This window comes from Pungitius pungitius, chromosome 5 (genome assembly GCF_949316345.1).
Source record: "Pungitius pungitius chromosome 5, fPunPun2.1, whole genome shotgun sequence".
NCBI lineage: Eukaryota > Metazoa > Chordata > Actinopteri > Perciformes > Gasterosteidae > Pungitius > Pungitius pungitius.
In genome coordinates, this window is record NC_084904.1 from 163,686 (window position 1) to 185,785 (window position 22,100).

General features: G+C 44.4%; 4 protein-coding genes across 10 annotated transcripts in view; 2 read left to right on the top strand and 2 right to left on the bottom strand.

The window, feature by feature from the left end:
* Positions 1-211: 211 nt before the first annotated feature.
* On the bottom strand, positions 212-6,708 carry mob1a (MOB kinase activator 1A). Its single transcript, XM_037481409.2, has 6 exons — positions 6,467-6,708; positions 5,575-5,741; positions 5,074-5,167; positions 3,787-3,920; positions 2,600-2,763; positions 212-2,090 (listed from the first exon to the last, which is right to left on the bottom strand). Exons 1-6 carry the CDS (start codon positions 6,697-6,699, stop codon positions 2,013-2,015), a joined length of 870 nt encoding a protein of 289 aa, XP_037337306.2. The 5' UTR covers positions 6,700-6,708; the 3' UTR covers positions 212-2,012.
* Positions 6,709-7,634: 926 nt separating this feature from the next.
* On the top strand, positions 7,635-11,282 carry mthfd2 (methylenetetrahydrofolate dehydrogenase (NADP+ dependent) 2, methenyltetrahydrofolate cyclohydrolase). Its single transcript, XM_037483157.2, has 8 exons — positions 7,635-7,828; positions 9,205-9,389; positions 9,483-9,605; positions 9,796-9,948; positions 10,028-10,135; positions 10,215-10,307; positions 10,385-10,510; positions 10,604-11,282. Exons 1-8 carry the CDS (start codon positions 7,749-7,751, stop codon positions 10,750-10,752), a joined length of 1,017 nt encoding a protein of 338 aa, XP_037339054.2. The 5' UTR covers positions 7,635-7,748; the 3' UTR covers positions 10,753-11,282.
* Positions 11,283-14,307: 3,025 nt separating this feature from the next.
* On the top strand, positions 14,308-15,833 carry arl6ip4 (ADP-ribosylation factor-like 6 interacting protein 4). Of its 2 annotated transcripts, none has more exons than XM_037482455.2 (5): positions 14,308-14,563; positions 14,648-14,962; positions 15,167-15,284; positions 15,356-15,425; positions 15,503-15,833. In XM_037482455.2, exons 1-5 carry the CDS (start codon positions 14,401-14,403, stop codon positions 15,554-15,556), a joined length of 720 nt encoding a protein of 239 aa, XP_037338352.2. In that variant the 5' UTR covers positions 14,308-14,400; the 3' UTR covers positions 15,557-15,833. The 2 variants fall into 2 exon arrangements, with proteins under 2 accessions (XP_037338352.2, XP_037338350.2); XM_037482453.2 differs by having other exon boundaries at positions 14,309-14,563; positions 15,500-15,833.
* An 84-nt stretch (positions 15,834-15,917) lies between these two features.
* LOC119224949 (membrane-associated phosphatidylinositol transfer protein 2-like) overlaps positions 15,918-22,100 on the bottom strand; it is a 31,661-nt gene continuing 25,478 nt past the window's right edge. For 3 of the 6 annotated variants that reach the window (XM_037482437.2, XM_037482438.2, XM_037482439.2), the window contains 9 exons: positions 21,734-21,991; positions 21,260-21,408; positions 21,060-21,176; positions 20,017-20,133; positions 19,782-19,930; positions 19,478-19,627; positions 19,175-19,355; positions 18,888-19,016; positions 15,918-18,671 (listed from right to left, as the gene is read on the bottom strand). In XM_037482437.2, the coding sequence (XP_037338334.2) occupies positions 18,303-18,671; positions 18,888-19,016; positions 19,175-19,355; positions 19,478-19,627; positions 19,782-19,930; positions 20,017-20,133; positions 21,060-21,176; positions 21,260-21,408; positions 21,734-21,991 (1,619 nt within the window). In that variant the 3' untranslated portion in view covers positions 15,918-18,302. The remainder of the gene's footprint in view (positions 18,672-18,887; positions 19,017-19,174; positions 19,356-19,477; positions 19,628-19,781; positions 19,931-20,016; positions 20,134-21,059; positions 21,177-21,259; positions 21,409-21,733; positions 21,992-22,100) is intronic. The other 3 variants (XM_037482441.2, XM_037482442.2, XM_037482443.2) reach the window with 1 other exon arrangement.

Sequence of the window (22,100 nt, forward strand, 5' to 3'; positions counted from 1 at the left end):
GATTGGTTGAATGGGACCGTGCGCTTGGAAAAGCTTCTCGGGTGACACTGCTGCTTTATTTGACATACCTGATATTATCAACAGAATATCTTTTAACACTGTGATAAAGGTATGGTCAAATGCGTGTGTTGGTATTTGTGCAACAAGCTAATATCTGCAGTTAACAGCACAAGTCTTCCAGACATGCAGTGCACACATACACACAACACCATTGTCCTTTCAGTGTTTATTGAATTTTGATCTACCAATACTGTTGTTTCAGACATTTTCCTTTCTGTAAGGCACACTTTTGTTCAGATAAAACACGGATGTTATTTACAGCACATTCTCAGACGCCGTACGTACATCCTCAACCTCCTCAGTCAAAATGAAATCTCAATGATTGGACCATTATTTTTATATATACACACATATATAAAAACTTTCAAAGCCCTTGTTCCTTTTTGAAAAGGTAAAGCCAAATACTTATTTTACAATGCAATATGAAATTGAACTCCATGCCAAAAGCTGGAAAACAAAATTGAGGTAAAACAATTCATTTAAAAAATAGATGGCTAGATTTAAAGAAAAGGACTCGTTACATTTTCCAATAAAATCAGTAACCCAGCCTTGTAAAATATATTGATAAGCAAACAGATGATTCTTTTAATAGTTGTGCAGGCATGATTGGCAGATTTGAATTTCTGTCCAACATGACGGTGGTTATGGACCAATTCTTTATTCAGTTTGTTGAGTGAAACGTCATCGGGAAATGAGCTGCTTTAATTTGTAAAAGGATGGCAGTACAAACAGCCCTGCTGTTGTAGCCGGAGTGAATTCAGGAAAAGACTGCAAGAATGCACTAAAACTAAAAGACCTCGGAAAAATGACATATAGCTACGGACACGTCTCCTTATCCTGCACAGATGCATTACTTTTTGCTCTATTTAACAATCAAGGGGGTGACATATGTCAAAAAAAAGGTTAAAAGTACCAGCATTGAAAGATCAAATATGCAGAGTAGAACAAATAAATCGGCGCTACAAAATAAACTGAAATGACAAAAAAGACATTAGACTATATGGCTATTGACATGATAATTTCTATTATACAACTCCTTTATGGGTTCATGGTTACAAAAGCTTTAAGTTGATATTAATAACAACTTTCAAGCAGTTTAAAAGTATAACAGTAAGCACCATATCTTGCATCATACTATTTCAATATAGAAAATAGCTCAAAAATGTGCAAAACACAATATTGCTTGACCAAAAATAAAATAGCCATAATGCAGTTGGTGGTGGTGTTTGTGGGGCAAGAACATGAGCATCTCCCAGTTGTCCCTCACTACTCTTCACATGTATGAAAGAGCACATCAATAGGAAGCATGTGGGCAGATGTTGAAAACCAGATACACAACCAGCTTGTGACCAAGAGCGATATGCTACTCGTTCTTTTTATACCCTTCTGCAACTTAAGACTGAAAATACTTCTCACGCACTTGTATCGTCAGGCCAGCGTCACAGCGCTACTTTCCTCGCAATCTTTACTCGCCAATGAACACAGAAATAAAACATTGTAAAAAAGACGGGACATTTGGCCAGTCCCTGTTATTACAAAAGCTAAACGTTAAGAGTAAATTGCCTATCGATAACAAAAAAAAAAAAAGTTTAGACAATTAAAACACTGTGTGCCAACTTCTGAAGGAGGCAAGGTTTTTTTTAACTTTAAACTTCCAAATGTCCTCGGTCCAATATAAAATCCATTACTTTGCTCTTATAATTACCACAATCCTATGAAAAAATATTCCTACTACACTATTTTCCATGATTTAGAGTAGCAAAATGGAAGAAAGGGCTCAAAGACCTCAGAACAAGATGACAGGCGGAATAAAAAGGAAGAGTACAAACGTTGAAATGAAAAGAAGAAGGCACAGATTTGAAGAGACTAGAAGTCAGAGAGGTAGCGGAGGTCACAAAGAGGGAAGGGGAGAAAATGAAAGGTTAAAAAGAAAGGGAATGGTGATGAAATGTCTATCTGTCCTTGGATCCAAGCTTCTCGATCAAGTCCTGCAGGGGAGCAAGCTCTCGCCTGTCAATAAGGTTGAACTCCTACAACGACACCAAAAAAACAGTTTAAATAAAACATTTTGCTGCTTTGATAGTTGTGGTTCTATATAAAAAAAGAAAACAGAACAGAACTTGTAGTAAGACAAACACATATAGGGCTTCAATGCATTGCTTGACCCTTAAAGTACTTTGAAAATGATAAATGTAACTTGGTACTTTTGGATTAAGTCTTGCATCACACGTGTATACGTCCTCCTGTTCTGCCAACAAGCAGCCACAAAATCATGTGATCTGGGAAATCGTTGAGTTATTCGACTTGTCGTGACTTTTACATCTAGCTGTTGTTCTCTTGTTGATGCTTTGATCTGCAACAGCTTTCATTCACACTTGAGCCATATGACAGAAATGCTACGAGTTCATCAGCAGGCAGATTGCAAGAACAACTTGATGGAAAAACAGTCTTTTCATGTAAAATATAATGATTACAGCACATATCTAAACACAGACACACACAAGTAAATCAATCCTAAATTTGAATGGGAGAATCTTACCTGAACAAAGAAAATGAAGTGCTTGAAGGAGGTGTTGAGGTGCGCCTCCTCCTGCAGCTGCATCACGGAGTCAAAATGTTGGTGGTAAATGTGAGCGTAAACCCTGAAAAGTCGCTTCAGGATGGTTTTGGCCACAGACATGAAGTTCTTGGGAAAGGGAACTCCTGCGGGACAGAAGGTGGTGAAATATGCTGATGTCAAAAGAGGAGCAAAAATATGCTGAAGTCAAAAGAGGAGCATGTGCTCTTTCCTATAAACCATTTATGCAGGAATATGGAGTAGCAGAAATATCTCTGCACCTTCACAAAAAGCTCAATGTCCTGCAAAGAAGAGGAGCAGCACAGTTAGACCGTGTGGAACAGTTTGGCCTCTTTACTTCAAACATGCAGTTGGAAATAAAGCATCTACTTATTTTAGATATCCACCACTGGTTTACAGTTGGTTATAGTCATCCATTTCCTGCACTGTCAATTTCATTATTTGTAGACTTTTCACAATTTCAATTTCAAGGACAAAAATCAAACTGAAAGTTTTGGTCTAAACATTTTGTGACTTGTAATGCGTCTGTCTCGTTATCTAATGTTAGTGGATGATGTAATGGCCCAAAAATAACTGCCATTGAAAATTTTATTTTGAAAGAGGATTTTAAGAAAATGTTTTTCCATTAAAATAATGATTGAAAGAGTGTACTTTTATTGAATTATACTAAGAGTTGTGCACTTTTAAATATTAAAAAGCTAGATTTGGGAATTAGAAATGAAAAATCCTGATTAAACAAAATATAAATTAATTAAAACCATACAATCAAAGTAATAATTGATATGTACTATCTGGCTCCGGTAGGAGAAATGAGCAACGACTCGGCTTTAGACTGCTCTTCAGACATGAAGCACGTGATCAGCTGCATGCAGGGTCCAGTCACCTGACTTCAGTCCAGCTGATCATGTGCTCATTTCTCCTACCAGAGCCAGATAGTACATATCAATTATTCCTTTGATTGTATGGTTTTAATTAATTTATATTCTGTTTGCCCTGTCTGTATGCTTAGGATCATTTTCCTGCTGCATTGAACCATGTATTAAAAAGGGATACGAGACCTACACAGTTTGCGATGGGAAGAAAAGGTTTTAGCTGAAAGTTTGTTTACAAACTACTGAAAATGACAGTTATTTAGAATCAAAACTTACCAATCTTGGAAGGAAAAAGCGTCTCATCATCCAGTTGATCCTGCACCCAGGTCATCAAGTAGTCAATGTACTTGGGAGCAGAGCATTTGATGGGCTTCTTAATATTGGTGCCATCAGCCCAGTGGTACTCGTATCTACAGAGAAGCATCAAAATGAATTGGCAGCTCTTATATCATTTTGTCAAAAATGAGACATAAGCATTAGAAAGCTTGACCAAGCTTCACTCTGCCTTTCAGTCAAGACATCACATGTTTGTTTTTTAGATTAAGTTTAAAAAGAAACAGGAGGGGGAAATGCTAAAATAAACTCCTAATGGGGGTTATGTCAACAGGAAGTGAGCGGCGGGCTCTTCCTTCTGATTAGAGACCAAACACACCGAAACAATAGAGGAAGTGCCAAATCTGAAATTTGAACCAATCAGTCCAACAAGGGCCACATGCAAAGTAGAATTCCTGTTTCCCTCATGTGACATGCCGATGACGCATTTCAATGCATTTTACTTTAAACGTCTTCAAAATATAAACCCATAGGTGGGTTCTTTAGACAATCATATCAAGTTCAGTTCACAAAGCTTCTTCCCACTTTCATAGCAGTTTTCATCCTCACTTGATTGATAATTTAAATTTAAAAAAAGACAATTTCATAAATTCCTGTCATCCTGTACATCCCACATCAGGTTTTTGGTACCCCCCCCCCCAAAAAAAGAAACGTGATAGGCAATTCCTACTCATGGCTGAACCCTTTTCTCTTGTGATGTAGAGTATCGCCTTTAGCATGTTGGTATCGAGCGCTTTATAGCAAATAAATAAATAGAGCCAGGTATCTGGCGTCATGGATTTGCATTGTAATTCATGTTTTGTTATGGTCCAAAGATTTGTGGGTCCTAGTATACACCCACATTGCAAGCTGGTTTAGTGCCTTGTTTTCTCTTAAAACAGCACTGAGATAAGTCAGTGGGAGTTAAAGAGGAGTCTTGGAACCCCCAAGTTATTCTCCACCCGTTCCCCACACACAGTGTGATCCAACTACCAAGCCAAACTCTGTGTATGTGCAACGTACTAGGCACTGAACAGTTTGGGATTCTATTCAAATGTCTCAATAAGCCACGATATTGTGACAGTGAGCCAGCATGCACAATACCAGGAACCATAAAACATATCAACCATTGTTAATTTCATGCTATACACGTGTGCTTTTACTAACGGGACATGTCAGAATGTCTACTTTTGAGAAACCCTGTACTCAAAGAGAAGTAGCACGCATTCAGTGGACACGGTTGGCCGTTACCTTGGTCCAGCAGACATCACAGAGCAGCTGATCTCGGTGCAGAATTCAGTGATGGTGCCGTACAGCATATTGATCTGGTTGAAGAAATCCACCGCTGAAAGAAAAGGTTTATTGCATTTTCTTTCTCTAGGTGACATATTTTATTTTGTATCTATATACAACGTAGACAGTTTATGATCTGAATATTTAGAAAGGATTATCTAACGACAAAGGGAATCTAGTCGTTTCTGAACATATGCATTGCCTCCAGTATAATTAATCTTTTTGGCTACATTTCCAACACATGAGCATTAGTTTCCTGTAAACTGTTTCAAAGAATTCTGCTTCTTTGTGAACAATCTTGATCTATCAACTATATTTATCACTACGGTCTTGTGTTTTTTGCTTGTACCACTCTGTGGTGATCAACCCCTCTACAAAGGTCATGCGTGTATAGAACCAGTCATTTGTGGACCAAGCGGTGTGCTCTATAAATAAGTGAAATTGCATTTATCAACTCACTGTTGACAGCGATCCACTCATTGAGATCCTCTCCTTCAGGCAGCATGACGGCTTGCCTCAAGTTCCCACTGCCCAGCGTGGCCTCAGCGTGTTTCAGCAGCTCATACTGGTGAGAGCCCTCTGGGATGTTCTTCTTTGGCTTGAAGGTCTTGGATGAGCGATTGCCACTGCAAGTGAAATAGATGAAAAAAAACATGGGGGCTGAGCAGCTGTGAGCAAGCTAACAAAAAGAAGCGTTTTGAAGAAGTGGCTCCTCTTGGGGCCTTCGCGTGTGGTGAACCTTACATAGCGTGACAATTCAACAATAGCTGCCGCATATGATCAAAGTTATATTCGAACGAGTGTCGCTTTGATGGATTCGTTGACACATATCGGTGTCGTGGAGACCAAGTTATGGTGTCGATCACCCGCTAACAGGAAATGTGACATGGTAAACATGGTAAACAACCAGACCGTCAAGTCAATGTTTATCGATCTCACAACGAGGTCAAGACAGCCCCTCTGTGAACGATGACTAATGTCATCATGGCTCGTCTTAGTTGTGGAAGTATAACAATAAATTGTCAAAGTGACAATGTCAGCTATTTGGCTAACAAACCGGAAGCTAGTAACCATCATGCTAGCCAAGTTACAACGTAAATAGTTTTTTTTTTAACATTTAGGATCTATAACAAATATACAGCTCACGTATAATGTCACAACGCATGATGAGACTAGGTTAAAAAATGCGTGGTACGTTTAAAAACAAAGCAAGTATAACGTTAGCGTTGGAATAATTTAGCGGACTTGTTCTCGGTAACAGTCTTACTTTGACGCCAGTTACTTCCCTTGATGGAACTTCGTAGAAGCGTTAGCTCCGTAGCAAGAGACGGCTAACGCTAGCCTTACTTACAACAGGAAGCTCATCTTGTCGAAGCAGTCGGTCGCAGAGGCTTCGCTTACAGCTCGTAGATCTGGTGTTAACAAACTGAGCGTCGTGCGGTTCTGTCGGACACACAAGGAAACCCAGCTAACAGCAACGTTGACGTTCTCTCGGCTAACGCGAACTGCACCCAAAGTGTCTCTTCCTCTATCGGCTGTACGCTGGAGTCCCGCCGGAAGATTGTCGCCCTCTGCCGGCCGCATCAAGCTACTGCAGCCCTCCGCGTCAATTTATAATGGAGCCAACGGGTAACTTTTCCGTCTGCTAATAGCTACAAAATCTTAGGCATACGTGGGGGCCCAGTCATACAGGGTCCCAAAAATACGGTCCCATGTGCAGATTATGTTTTGGTTACTCGAAAACCTTTTTTTCGTGGAATCTACAATATTTTTGGCCCGCTTCAAGGTCCTGGAAGCAGACAAGTTCTGGAGAGACGTCAGATTGCAGCCAATCACCTTCTCTGCAGAGCGGATGACACGCTGCAGCCTGCCCTTATCCTTGGCTGTGGCAATAGCTTTACTCTTCAGTAAATGTGTATGTGAAGAATCCTTAGTACAGTACACAGTTCTTTGGGAGGGGGGGACTTTGGGGGGTCGTGTCCCCAATATAAAATATGTAAAATATATGTTCTCCTTTTATCAACCTTGGATCGGTCTCTTGTTATGTTTTATTTATATTCAATTCATTTCCGCATTAAGAAAACATGTGTGTGAATCCCCCTCCTAATTGTACACTTGTGTGATTTCGTTTGAAACCGACTTTGTTGGTTACCTGTCACTTTTCCGTCAGTCAAGTGAGAGCAAAGAAAGTTAGTTCGTTAGTGCTTGTTGGAGAGGAGGTAGTGATGGAGGATTTGAGGTTACCTAAAAAGCGGAGAAACCTGAACCAGCAGCCAAGCATACCGTTTTTTCAGACAGTAAGTGACCTAAATATATAATTGTAGGCAATGCACCTAACAAAAAATAAAATAATTTGTCTAAACCCTGCCACAGCGTTTCCGAATGTAATTTTACACTGGAGCCTCCCTGCAGGTTCGGGGCGGATCAGCATAACAGTAACGTGTAGTAGTCCATTAGGGGCGTGGCATCAGATTACAGTGACGCATGCACCGCGCCTGCAGGGGGGCGAGGCTATAAAGGCCATCTGCCCCACACCATCCGGCCCCCGCCTTTCGCACAAGTCTACCCGTCAGCCCGGCTCGCCGCTGCTGTATTTACGTAAGCGGTCTCTTCTCCTCTCGGCCGGGTCCACGATGGCAGCGATCAGGACTCTCAGGAAACTGTGCCAACTCTCCCGCCATCAAGCGTGCGAGCTGCACACGACCCCCTCGAGGTGAGTGACGCCCGCGCGCTCCTCTCGGCTCAGTCGCTTCAACCGCGACGTGGTTCGGCGCCTTTTCTCAGCCGACGCCGCCGCCTTTATTCGTCCCAAAACGTGTACCTATGCTTTGTCCTCGTCTCCCGTGACGTGGGATGGGACACCCCACGTTGTGTTATGCGGGTTCTGCTCGGTTATCGTACTAAATTTCCGCATCGGTTCCGTAGCGTGGCGCCCCTAGCGGCACGCCGGTAACACTGCAGGGGCCGGCTGGCTGATGAAATCGGTCTCCGGGTTTGCGCCTGGAGGGACCCGAGGTTCAGCTGGAGAGCCTGGTCGTTGCACACTCGTTCTGGGCTACGTGCGCTCATCGGGGACCGCAGGGTGGATGCACACTTTAGGGTTTTCAGTGACGTGACGTGAACGTGTAATGACTTAATGTTGCACACACGCCTTTTTAGAAAGTCAAACCCCGCGTGCTCCATGCACATGATCAGTCTCCAAAGGGCACAAGGTGCTTCATTTGAAGCCATAGGACTAGTCACGCGTAACACGGAACAGAGGCTCCATTCACTTTCAGAGGCACAGATTGGACAGACTCTTTGTTAAATTTCACACGTCAACAAGTAAGTTAACATGCAGGAGAATACTAAACGGATGCAGGGAGACGGCATAAAAAGGAAGAAACCAAGCAACCAACTCTCTTCCATTAGATATCAGACTTGGCTTTGTGGCCTTGGAGGCTCTTTCTGTTCCGTAGACCTTTGTGTTAAAGTTTGTTTGAGGCTAATGAGCAGTTTAATGCCCACTGTGTCCTCCTGAGAAATGGCCCGGTGGCCTCCTCTGCGCCTCGGTGTCACCTATTTTGCCCCCGAAGTGGTAATGCTTTTCTGCAGGTTTCATTGTTTTTGGCTTGATAAAAAGAGGGTTATGTAACTGTGGATGGCTCATTACTCTGGTGGTTGTTGGCAACTGATTTTGTTTGTTACGCAACCAGTTTGGTGCTTTTTGGTTTGACAGGTCGACCCAGTTTGTACTCGTACAGTGAATTATGCATCGGTTTGAAAAGTCATCCCTTGACTCGATGGAATCCAACATATGGCGCTGTGACTGCGTATGACTCTGTCCAGTGGAGACGTGCTGTGTCTAACTTTAGAGACCAGGGTTTGTGCATGCCCTGACCGCATGCTCCATATTAATTACAGGGTTCTGGTGTCTGTTTAATGGTTGAGGAGATAAAGGCTTTTTTTAAGAGTGGAGATTATTCAGAACTGTTTGTTCTGTGACTTGTGATAAAGTCATTAAAGCTACAGACTCATTTTTGTACAAACTATTCGTCCTCTGACCTTTTTTTTCCTTTTTTTCTCTCCCTTTTTTGGCCCAACTCTCAGACAGGAGGCGGTGGTCATCTCGGGAAAGAAACTAGCACGACAGATCCGAGAGGAGGTCCGGGCTGACGTGGAGAAATGGGTGTCAGCCGGTAACCGGAGACCCCACCTGAGTGTGGTTCTGGTGGGAGAAAACCCGGCCAGTCACTCCTACGTCCTGAACAAGACACGCGCTGCAGCAGATGTCGGTAAGAAAAAAAGAAAAACGAGTCTTCATTAGGACTTTGCTACAATGAATTTTTTTAAGTTGCTTTCTCACTTGACCCCCCCCCCCCCCCCAGGGATCTCTAGTGAGACAATTCTCAAACATTCAGCCATCAGTGAGGAGGAGTTGTTGGACCTGATTTACAAACTCAACACAGACCATCGTGTGGACGGCCTGCTGGTCCAGCTGCCTCTGCCCGGTACAGAGTGGGACATTTGGGCAAAGGGATACATGTGTTGTTGTTATAGGCAAGACGGACATTGCTTTGATATGTGTCGGCAGCACGCGTTTATGCTCTAAACGGCTAGAAAGATAAAGTTGTTATTGGATACACAGTGGCTTCGTGGAACCAGCTGTCCTGAATGTAGCTCGTCTTTCTTTTCCAACAGATCACATCGACGAGCGCGCCGTCTGCAATGCAGTGTCCCCTACCAAGGACGTGGACGGCTTCCACGTAGTGAACGTGGGTCGCATGTGCCTGGACCAGTCCACCATGCTCCCTGCCACCCCCTGGGGAGTCTGGGAAATGATCAATCGCACAGGTAACCGCGGGAGTCATCGTTCACTTGGTCTCGCGGTTGCAAACGATCCCAACTGACTCTTTGCTTTCCCGTCCTCCAGGTATTCCTACCATCGGGAAGAATGTTGTGGTTGCGGGACGCTCCAAGAACGTGGGGATGCCCATCGCCATGTTGCTGCACACGGACGGGCGTCACGAGAGGCCCGGAGGTCGCTTGCTGTTCACACGCGCTTAAAGATGACGGGTTCAAATGTACGGTACCAATCCGAAATGTTCCTCCCGTTGCAGGCGATGCCACGGTCACCATTTCTCACCGTTACACTCCCAAGGAGCAACTTCGACAACACACCAAGATCGCTGATATCATTGTGGCTGCAGCAGGTTCGTCACTCACAATGAGTCCATTGGTTAGATTTTCTTCCTGTTGTCTAATTGTGATTTGTTTGCTGATCCAACAGGGATTCCAAACCTCATTACCGCCGACATGATCAAAAAAGGAGCAGCAGTGATTGACGTTGGAATAAACCGAGTGCAAGACCCAGTCACCGGGAAGAGCCGACTGGTTGGAGATGTGGATTTCGAAGGTAAAGCTGGGCGGGAAATCGTGATCCTATTTCTGCAACTGGGCAGCTGAGCGCCCTGGTGTTCTCTAACTCCTTTTAATTGTCTATTTTCAGGCGTGAGGCAGAAGGCGGGCTTCATCACCCCAGTACCTGGAGGCGTGGGACCCATGACCGTGGCAATGCTCATGAAGAACACGATCAAAGCGGCTAAGAACGTTCTTCTATATCCCCAAGAGAGGATCCGCATGGCGGCTGCGTCCTAATGGGCCGCAGAGAAGCCAAGCGACACATTCCACCCTCTTAACAACAACAACAACAACAACAACAACAAGAAAAACGACGCCGCCGCCTCTGCATTTGTTACTTGGAGCAGCCGGATGAGCTCTTCTTGCACGTGGACTGGAAAGATGATCGCTTTTTGACTCTTGCTGCGGACATCTTTGCAAAGTCCCGGCTCATTATAGACTGTTACATTCACTCATGGACCTGTGACTTTCATGTTTCAGTATTTATGATGCAATGTATTTAAGTTTAAAGAAACTTTATTTATTGCTTCTTTGGCATACTATTGAAGCATGGACCGGGTGTTTTTCAGCATTCATCTGAGCTGGTAAGCAGTTTAAACAACGCATCCGAGGCCTGTCTTTTGGGCTTCTTTGTTAGTTTAGCCTTGGGTACCAAGAGAGAAAAGGGCTAACACCATCAGGAGCAAATGTTTGTCAATATATAAGCTTTAAAGATTCACAATTGCCTTTGTAAAAACTTTGAAATAAATATTGCAAATATGTTCTCATATTGATCCTTTTTGTGCCTAGCAATTATCCTTTAGTTTACCTTATAAAACTGTTACACTCCAGTATTGGATTTAAATATGCAACCCCTCTAAATGTATAACTTCTTAAGCGCTATTAAAACCAATATCTCTTGGTCCCCGTATTTAATAACCAAACCCTCTCGTCCTCTCCTTTAATCCCACTTCACGTGTTTGGTGTTCTGAAGCAGTCATTACTATCACCGATGTCTCATCGGGCTCTACAGGATGAGATAAACCTTTGCTACCAATTATTTGGTATACTAAAGCACTCTATTCCTTTAACACCATTACCCATCTTCAGGGGACATGCGAGCAGAGTCCAGATTCTAATGAGATAATTACTGGGGGAGAAAAATATCTGATGTGCTTTAGACAATTTGCTCAGTCTTTCATCTGTAATAAGACTATCTTTTCAAAGGAATTCTATAGATTAACCTGGTAAAACATTGAGCCGACCTCTGGTGCTATTTATGTTTTCTTGTTTCTGCTCTGGTTCAACAGAAGGTACCACAGCCTTAAAGGGAGGATGCTTTGAGGGCAAAATGTTGTGGTTTAAAACGATATCTTTGGATCTTTGCATGCTCCACCTCGACTTTAATCATTCCCTAAATTACAATATCAATAGCAGAGGTTGACTCAGCCAGAGACATATTTATATGAAACTTTATTTTGCATGCTTAACAGCCAAATGGCTGGTACAGGAATATTGCTCTTATCGTGGACAAAAACTACATTGAAATGTTTTTTTTTAAATGAACAGTTTAATAGGGCCGGGACTGGATTAAAAATATGAATAATTAATTAGAGGCTTTGTAATTAATCGAAATGAATCGCATTTTAATTGCATAAATATTTGACCTGAGAACAGTGAGAAGTCATTTTTTTCACATGGATTTTTATTTTTGTTCAACCAATTCCAGCAGACAAGTGTGTTGTGTTGTGGATTCCAGCCTGAGAATCTATGAGAATTGAGGTTGGATTCAAAAGCATCAACAGGTGTGTGGTGGAACAGTGCAGGGAGATAGCAGGAAGGCTGAAGTGTGGAGGATCCTCAGTTCAAACCTGCTCTCTCAGAAGGAGGGTTTGGTTGCAGTCGGGGCTTCAAACTGAAACAGTTTTGAGGTTTAGTAAACAATCCCAAGGTCTAATATGAGAAACGGACTCAATGAGGCATGTGCTTGAATAGCACAAGGGAACAACTGAAGGGCTGCAGGCTCCAACCTGCTGTCTGAGGTTGTGGGTTCATGCCCCTTCATGCAGACATCACTTCTGCTTTGAAAGAGTTTTGAGCTTTGAGTAGCAGTCTCAAGGTTAAATACGAGAAACAAAAATTTAATTTGTGCATGGTGAGGTAGTGCAGAGTTTTGAGGTTTAACTCACATGCTCAAGGTTAAATAGGAGAATCAAAGTTGGCAAATTGTGACCAGGACTGGTAGTGTAGGGGTGAGTGCAGGGTGCCAAAAGCCTCTATGCGCACCGCCAGTGGGTTCAAATCCCACCCGCCAAGTCTTGAGCGCACTACCCCGGAGGTAGTAGTGGGGGCATTGTCCCCACTGGTTGTTTCAGAGAAGTGAACCCTAGGGGTTATGCAGAAACACAAGGCGCGTTCACTTGAGTTATGATGGCATTGTCAAGAATGATGAAGAATCTTTTGAATGATGACTAAATTTGATGTTGCTTTTAGCACTTATTAGCCATGCTACGTAGCCTATAGGGTTCCACCTTTTTGACGGGAGAGAAGGCCGGATGAGTCAGTAAAGATGAGCAGATGTGTCTCATTCAGTGGTCACACTGACATGAAACTTATTACAGCCTCTGAGGGCATTTTTCAAGACAATCACAGTCTGGCACAGGGTGTAGATTTGTTTACCCTTTTTAGTGCATCCACCCTCCAATTCTCTGTTACATTCAAATTCAACTCACTTGTGCCTTTACCAATGCAGGAAGGATGAATAGCATGGTTGATCCTCCAAGATGCACCAATCCATCTCCGGACTCGATTAAAAATATTAATCTACGTAGAGGCTTTGTAATTAATTAATCAAAATTAATCACATTTAAATTGCATAAATATTTGACCTGAGAACAGTGAGAAGTAACTTTTTTCACATGGATTTTTATTTTTGTTCAACCAATTCCAGCAGACAAGTGTAGAAATAGCATATTTAGAAATATAGTACTTTCAGAAATTCAGGTAGTCTATAGGTAAGTAGACCTTGTGTAAACTATGTTTTTTTAAGTAGACCAATACTTTCAAGTACATTCAGAACACTGGTTATTTTTTCAGACGTGGACTTAGTTACCCTGGTCCTTAAACCAGTCATCTGGTGCAGTGTGGGTTGGGTGTGGGTCCTTGTACGTCCACGCTAGCTGCTAGTTGTGTTGCGTTGAGGTGATACTTGAGGCTCGATGTGAATTCCTTGTTGCACAGCTTGCACACAACCACGCTCTTATCGACGCTTCCATCCGTGTGTTTATTATAAGAAGATTTCCCATTCACGGGGCCACCCGACACGGTCTCGTCAGCTTCTTCGTTCATGTTCACTGTGGTTTGTTGTTGTCTGAAGTCATGGACGCTAGTTGGTGCTCCAGTATAATCGGTCCCCCCGAAACTCATCCAGTGAGAAACGTTCCGCGGTGCAAAAAATACGTGTAAAAATGCGTAAAAAATGTTTAATGTGTTATTTTTTGTGTAATTAATTCATCTTAATTCACATTGTAATTAATTAATCGTAATTAACCCCGCCCTACAGTTTAACTTGAGACAAGGATCCGGTGAATGTGACCTTCTGTTTTGGTCTTTGACCCCTTATTACTGGTTCAACCTTGTATATGATGTGTGAAATAATAGCTTATCAAACTTTAATTTACAATGATACCTTTGGTTGCTAGTTTTACATTGTATTTCAAATATTGTTATTAATTACATATACACAGTTGAAGTATATTTGTATGCCGACGCAGGACCTAGGAACCTTAGAAAGGCATTTCTACAGTTCCGCCAGGAAGACAATGAAAGACGCACCACTTCCGTAAACTAGAGCCGCTTCTTACCCGGTGAGCCGTGTGGGTTCCTGGTGGCTTTGTTGTGTTGGTGATGGATCGCAGAGGATCACCCGAGCGAGGTGGCAGAGAGAAGAAACTCGATAAGAAGAAAAAACGAAGGAGATCCTCTTCTTCTTCTTCCTCATCGTCGTCTTCCTCATCCAGCAGTAGGAGTCGAAGCAGATCGTCAAAGAAAACACCCAACAAAAGTCAAGGTTGGGACTTTACAAAGTTGGTAGCTTTGACAGCATCAAAAGTTGTGTTATAAGTGTTGACCTTCCTCTCCGGTTTCTTCTCAGATGTGAAAACACAAAGAAAGAAGCGACGAAGAAGCTCCTCTTCCTCTTCCTCATCGTCTTCTTCGTCCAGTGACGAAAAGACAAAGAAGAAGAAAAGTAAAGCCAAGAAAAAGAAGTCGAAGAAGCAGAAAGCAAAGCTGAAGAAACTGAAGAAAAAGGAGAAAAGGGAGAAAAAGAAGAAAGAGAAGCTGAGGAAGAAGGAGGAGAAGAAGAAAGCGGAGGTGCTGGTGCTGCTGCCCAGTCCTCCAGTAGAGAAGCCGCCATCTTTCCTGGAGGTGTGGCAGAGTGATGAGGGGGCCGTGGAGCTCGGACCTGGTGGGACATTCACTTCATTCTGTCTTTAAGTAGATTGTCTCATCCGGTTGTTGGACTATTGTAGAGGAATCAAAACTTGTGTCTCATATTCTGAATTCATGTCAACTTCAACTGACAAATGCATTTTTCTCACATTTATCATAATATGACGTGTTACGACTATTGAGAGACCATCACATGTCGTGTGTTCCAATTCCTCTGTAGTGATGACCGATGAGCAGAAGGCCCGACTCGCCACCAAGAGGCCCATCACCAAGGAGGAGTACGAGGCCAGACAGAGTGTGATCCGCAGGGTGGTGGACCCAGAAACGGGACGCACCAGGTGAGTCCACAAACAGATGGGACACAAACATTTATTTACATCTCACGTTTTTAAAAAACGTTTCTCTCCAGATTGGTGAGAGGAGAAGGAGAGATCATAGAGGAGATCGTCAGCCGAGAGAAACACAAAGATATCAACAAGGTACCGTAGGGTGTCATTTATCACCGTGGAAACGAACCGAGACGTCTAACCGTGAACTTCCACTGGTCCCATAGCAGGCCACCAAGGGAGACGGGAAGGAGTTCCAGAGGAAACTGGGAGTGAACCGGTAGAAGAGCATCTACTGCTGGAGTCCAGCTTCAATGAGATGAATGTTTCCTGCCAGGTGAAAGACGGCATCTTACTGACTTGCCTTATTAAATCTATGCTGCAGTTAGAGAGGGACTTTTTGGTCTACTGAGCTGTGCTAAAGGAACACAAGGACAGTGTCCAAAAGGATTTTAAATTGTATTTTTCAAAGTAGTTTTCTGTACGTGCTTCTCAGATGATGTGATACTGTTTTTGGGGGAACTCATTCCTAAAAAATAAACTTGTCAACTGCAATGAATTGTCCTTTATTTTTTATAAACAAAGCTCTGTGGGTATTTGCTATCTGACATGATCTCAATGTGAAGAAAGGCCCAACGCACTTGGTTGTTCTTTATATGTTCTTTATACACTGTACATAAAAACACAAGGAATGAATAAAATGAAGTTATCCAAAAGCTACAATATACACACCCTGTACAAAGGAAAAATATTTACCAAGGTATGTTGCATATACATTTATATACAAAGCCTATTGATTGATTGAACAGATGACCTAATAATGGTGAAATATTTCCTTTACAGAGAAAAGAGGTCAAAGCCTTTCAAGCAAATATCGGCCTCTTCTAATTCTTGTCATTTCCATGAAGTATTTGTTTGTTTTTAGGCCTCTCAACACAAAATGTAAGGCAGAGAAGGGACATCTAAGGCCTCTGGTAAAATGACTCTCTGCCCAGAGGGATCCAAACTCCACAGATAACCGCAACGCTTCTTCTTTACATTTTGGCGGATTTTAATGTCCAGGCATTTCAGATCTGAGGAAAGTTGGAGGACTTTAGATGAGTGCGTGTTTCACAGCACTGCCTTTACTGTTTTTCCAATTGCGTTTGATTTACAAACCATATTTTGTTCAACAGCCTCCGAAACGGTTTCATTTATAAGGCTGAAAAGTCACGTCACCAAATGGTACAACAGCCCTTCCTGAGTTATAGGCACCTAAAGGTTAGGATGCACTCTGTTATCCAGAATTAAGTCTCCACTCATTGATATAAAATGCCTGGACAAAATATTAGAAACACGTTTCAATATAACACAATACAATTCAACACCATCACAAACTACAGCCTCCATTAAGTGGATCATCTCTAATAAAGTACAAGCTTCATGACGCTAGCTGCACTCTCTTTCAGATCGCACAATAAACTGGACCAGTTCAGTGAGAAATGACTACTTTTTAAAAATGCTGCATGTTTTCCTGTTGAACTGATTGTCGATGCGCTGTTCCATTTGCTCAGCAGCAGTTTGATCTCGGTTGAGTAATATTGAACATTTCCCTTTCATCTGAGCCCAGTGGTCCATTGCAGTCAGCTCTCTGCTTCCCTATCAGAGCGCCTCATAAGAAGACATGTCCACAGTAAATGGTGAACAGCTTGAAGCAGGTCTGAGCTTCTGACAGCATGTTGTACATCATTGAGATTTCTCTTTCCCTCGAGGCGCAGTAGAACAGAGAAATGACATCTTAACTGAAGGAAAAGGATCTATGTGCACATTCAACGCCTCATTTACAGCTTAGGGATAAACCAGTGAGAAACTACATCCCACAAAATAGATAATAAACCTACTATATGTATATGACACAAGATAGGAGTTCTGTTGATACGATTCTTAAAACACAATACTGTGCCAGGCAAAGACCTCTTGAGTTTTGGCTGATGCAACTAAAGTTTAAAGAAAAAATGAAAACCAACATCGCATAATTAATCTTAAAACACACTTTGTTCACAAATCAATACATTTTAAAATATCTATAATCTTAAATAAGAATAGTCATCATGATGAATCATCAAATTGTCTCCGGAATGAGGTGGTGTTCGCCCCCGGAGTGAAGAAGACACTTGAAACTGGTCTTCAGTGGACCAGATACCAGATCTGCACTGGAATATAACAACTATATACAAGCCTTGTGATACTTATTCCACCTTTTTACATCATTTCCTTCTATACTGTTAACTTTGGCACATTCTCCGTACAGTTTGATTCAGGATGGGTCAGCAGCGCATTACGGTGAGATACGGTCAGATGATAAAAAATAAGAGAAAGAGGTTCTGCTGCAACCGTAGTTAAAGGGTTAATGTAATGTAATGTAAAGGGTGCTTCGTGGGAAACGAGTGGAACTGGAATGTTTGGTTTGGGGAGACTTGAGTTGACATATCGTTATCCCTATAATGATCCTAATCAAAGTACGTTATTTTTATCTTACACAAAAACATTATTCTTTTTGTTTTCCTAAAGCAATCATCAAGATAAAATCTCTCTGAACTAATCGGTGTCGGTCCAATCCAATCCAGTTCTGTGCCATTCTGCAGCTCTGCTCCCAGAAGGACAAATAGTTCAAACTCAAAGCTGACTCTAGTAGTCTGTTCCCGAGCAGTGTCAGAACTTGGACCTGATACAGGCTGTCTGTAACCACTGTCACAGCGTCGAGGTGCTTGTATGTGTAACCATCTTGGATCTAAAAGCCTGCTTTAGGAAGAAAACTGACCTTGAATTCAGGACCGATAAATATGTACTAAAGAGTAGAAACAGTCTGGATCTCGACGGTTTGGGCTCCGTATCGATGCCCATTGAAATGCCTGTTGAGTTATGTGCGTTCTGTATAATAAATAGAGCCTCAGCTCATGAATCTCTACGTGGAGTTTGTAAAGAGCGGTTTGCGGCACCTATTTACCCATCGTCGTATCTTCCAGTCGCTCTCGCAGCGTTTCCCTGACCTCATTTGGGGCTGAGGATGCCCGACTCCAGCTTGGTGCTGCTGCTCCGGCCCCAGCAGCTGGCTGTGATGCTCATGCTGCGCTGCGCGGCTCCCGGCGCGTAGCTGGCAGCGAACTCGGGCCGCTCGCCGTCTGATTGGCTCTGAGTGCGCTCGGGTCGGTTGGGAGTGCTGCCCGTCGGGGAGCTGGGGGCCGGTTGGGAGGAGATGGTGCGCAGCAGGTGGTTCCTCTTCCTTAGGAAGTCACTGTTGGCACCCACGCCGAAGCTGCCTTTACGCAGGACCATGCGTGCACTGCTGGACTTGGCTGGGCGGGAGCGGTGGCTGTACTCCAGCTGGGACAGGTGGGCCGCATATCCCTCCGTGATGAACTGGTGGAGGAGACATGATTTCATGGAAATCCAGTCGGACTATGAGGCTTTCTGCTTGTTGATTGATATGTATTCCTCCAGCCTATTTAGTTATACATTACTTCTAAGAGTGGTCACATGTTAAATCATCTTCATCGAGGTTTACTTGGGAATCCGTTGAAATAAGTTAATGTGATATTCCTTTGAAAAGTTCTGCATGAAATAATCAAATGGTACCTGGCACTGGTGCTGCAACTTCTTGGATGGTCTCCCGACAATATATATGTGGGAGGGAGAGAGGCCGATGGAGGTGTAGACGGAGATGTCTTTGGTCGATCCGTAGCCAGCGAAAATCTTCAAGTGAAGCTGCAATCAGTCAAATGAACATAATCCCATGTGAGCATTGTTCTTTTCAAGGATTTATTCCATATTCACTCCACACAAATTCAGACTACAAGTGCATGAACTAAGGTACATATACAACTGCACAGAGTCCCCATGACCCCCCCCCCCCCCAGTCTGACCTCTGTCAGGGACTTGAGGAAGTTGGCCTTGTGTCTGAGTGGGTCGTGGACCAAGCCGTCACAGAAGGAGACGATGCCATGAGGGAAGTTGTGCTGAGATAACCAAGCCACCACCCGCTGCTTCTGCATGTCTGGTCGTCCCGTGGCATAGATGATCAGATAGCCCAAATCCTGCCAGTGCCTGCAGCGAGGAGGGACAGAGGGTAAATGGACAAAGCCACATACAAGCCACTGGGCTTCAGTCTCAAAGAGACTCCTGTGAAAACCCAAGAGCACAGAGGTAGAAGGAGAGCAGCTGGGTACCTGACCACATCCACGGCTCCTGCCCGCACTTTGGGGTCGCTGCCCATGATGGACACACTGGCAGCAAACGACCCGTCGATGCTGAACACCACAAACTCTGTTCCACGAGGAATAACTGTCAGGTAGCTGTCTGCAAATGTGTGGTCGCCTCTGAGGAAAGAACAATGGAGAGGAATCAGAAAGTGACATTTCCCTCGAGCACACTGAACATTAACCAGACGTCCTGATGAAATTCAGTAAATCCTAAGAAGGCACAAACGCTTCTGTGCACGCTGAGCACCTGAAAAGGTCAAAGTAATCTCACCTGACAACCATTTTGACTGGGTAGACTCCGATGCCCAGACGCTTGTCCTCTGGGACGACAAAAGACACGCGCCCACTGCTGTTGCTCACTTCGGTGTTGAAGTAGATCCATTCTCCTGATGGAGGCTGGGTCATGATGTGGAGGTCAACCTGTGCAACACGTTACAAAACCATGAGCTCAATCTACACACACGTTACTGAAATGGGTTCTGCTGTGGTGGCACAAGGGTGTTCACCTTCTCCCCGGCCAAGGTGACCATGTCCAGGGGGCCGTACATGAAGCGACCCGTGACCACCTGCTGGGAGTCCTCCGTGAACACTGCGTCATTCACGCGGTGATTAGCTGTCACGTTCTGTCAGAGGAGGGAGAGAAAAGCTAGTGATGTCATTTCCTCCACAACACTACGAAAGACGAGTCGTAAGCCACGGGTCAGAGGGACGGGTCAGAGGGACGGGTCAGAGAGACGGGTCAGAGAGACGGGTCAGAGGGACGGGTCAGAGGGACGGGTCAGAGGGACGGGTCAGAGGGTTAGGGTCAGAGAGACGGGTCAGAGGGACGGGTCAGAGAGACGGGTCAGAGAGACGGGTCAGAGAGACGGGTCAGAGAGACGGGTCAGAGGGTTAGGGTCAGAGAGACGGGTCAGAGGGACGGGTCAGAGGGTTAGGGTCAGAGGGACGGGTCAGAGGGTTAGGGTCAGAGAGACGGGTCAGAGGGACGGGTCAGAGAGACGGGTCAGAGAGACGGGTCAGAGAGACGGGTCAGAGGGACGGGTCAGAGGGTTAGGGTCAGAGAGACGGGTCAGAGGGACGGGTCAGAGGGACGGGTCAGAGAGACGGGTCAGAGGGACGGGTCAGAGAGACGGGTCAGAGAGACGGGTCAGAGGGACGGGTCAGAGAGACGGGTCAGAGAGACGGGTCAGAGAGACGGGTCAGAGGGACGGGTCAGAGAGACGGGTCAGAGAGACGGGTCAGAGAGACGGGTCAGAGGGACGGGTCAGAGGGTTAGGGTCAGAGAGACGGGTCAGAGGGACGGGTCAGAGGGACGGGTCAGAGGGACGGGTCAGAGGGTTAGGGTCAGAGGGACGGGTCAGAGGGTTAGGGTCAGAGAGACGGGTCAGAGGGACGGGTCAGAGGGACGGGTCAGAGGGACGGGTCAGAGGGACGGGTCAGAGGGACGGGTCAGAGAGACGGGTCAGAGGGACGGGTCAGAGGGTTAGGGTCAGAGGGTTAGGGTCAGAGGGACGGGTCAGAGGGACGGGTTCTCGATGGCGTTTCTTACCCTGATCTTCACATGAGTCCTTTTGCGCAGCCACTTCTCTCGGGGTTTTGAGGGAGTGAATTCAGTCACTTCTTTGCCATCGAGCTCCAGGATACTAGAGGTGTCATGCCTCATGACCTGCAGGACACATGACCTATGCTGAGCATCTCTTTGAGAGGACCTTCTGGTCACCTACTAACAGGCCTCAATGAGGGGCTCACCTGTCTCAGGAGAAAAGACACAACATCAGTGGACTCCCAGTAGGATGCGTGGAAGAGGTGGGGTAGGGCCACGGTGGGGAAAGCGGTGAGAGCATCGGGGCAGTACAGGGCAAAGTCCAGCCGCTTTGTGCCCCACCAACGCGCTGCAACTGTTTGGGACCGGAGTGAACAGGGTGCAGACATGTCAGGGGAAACTGTACGATTCAGTGAGGGCTCACAGCCCAGTTCAATTCTGTCAGACCCCAGCAGCTTCTCAGCTGGAAATAAGGACGATCAAGGGCAGAAGGAAGAGAAAGAATATTAGAATTGACTGAAGATTTGTGTTGTGGTTAGTATTGGCTCAACGATTGGCTTAAATCCTTATGACTACAATTTAGAAAGAATACCAGCGGAGAAAAAGGCTTTGTGGAAGAGCTTTTAGGCTTGAATAGAAAAGAGCTCCAGCCTCAGATGTCCCTTCCCGGAGACAAATACCTTGGTCCACTTCAGCCTGGGAGTCCAGTGAGACCAGATCACATATAGCAGAGTCCAGCCCTGCTGACGGGCAGCTCTCGTACTCAGTGGGACTTAAACCTTCACTAGCCGCACCGCTCAGATCTGCATGAGGAGATCCTTCAGCCGGGTTCTTACGGGACTTAGGAGGACTTTTGAGGAAGAATTTGTTTTGCGATGACAGGGCGAGTTGGGACAAAAGGCCGAGCTTTTTGGATTGTTGAATTTTGCATGTTTTAACTACAGGGAGAAAAAAAAGACAAAGAAATCAAATGAAAAATGATGATGATAAAAATGTCACGATAAGAAGAGGAGTTTAGACAAAACAAGGCTACATCTTAATCGTTTG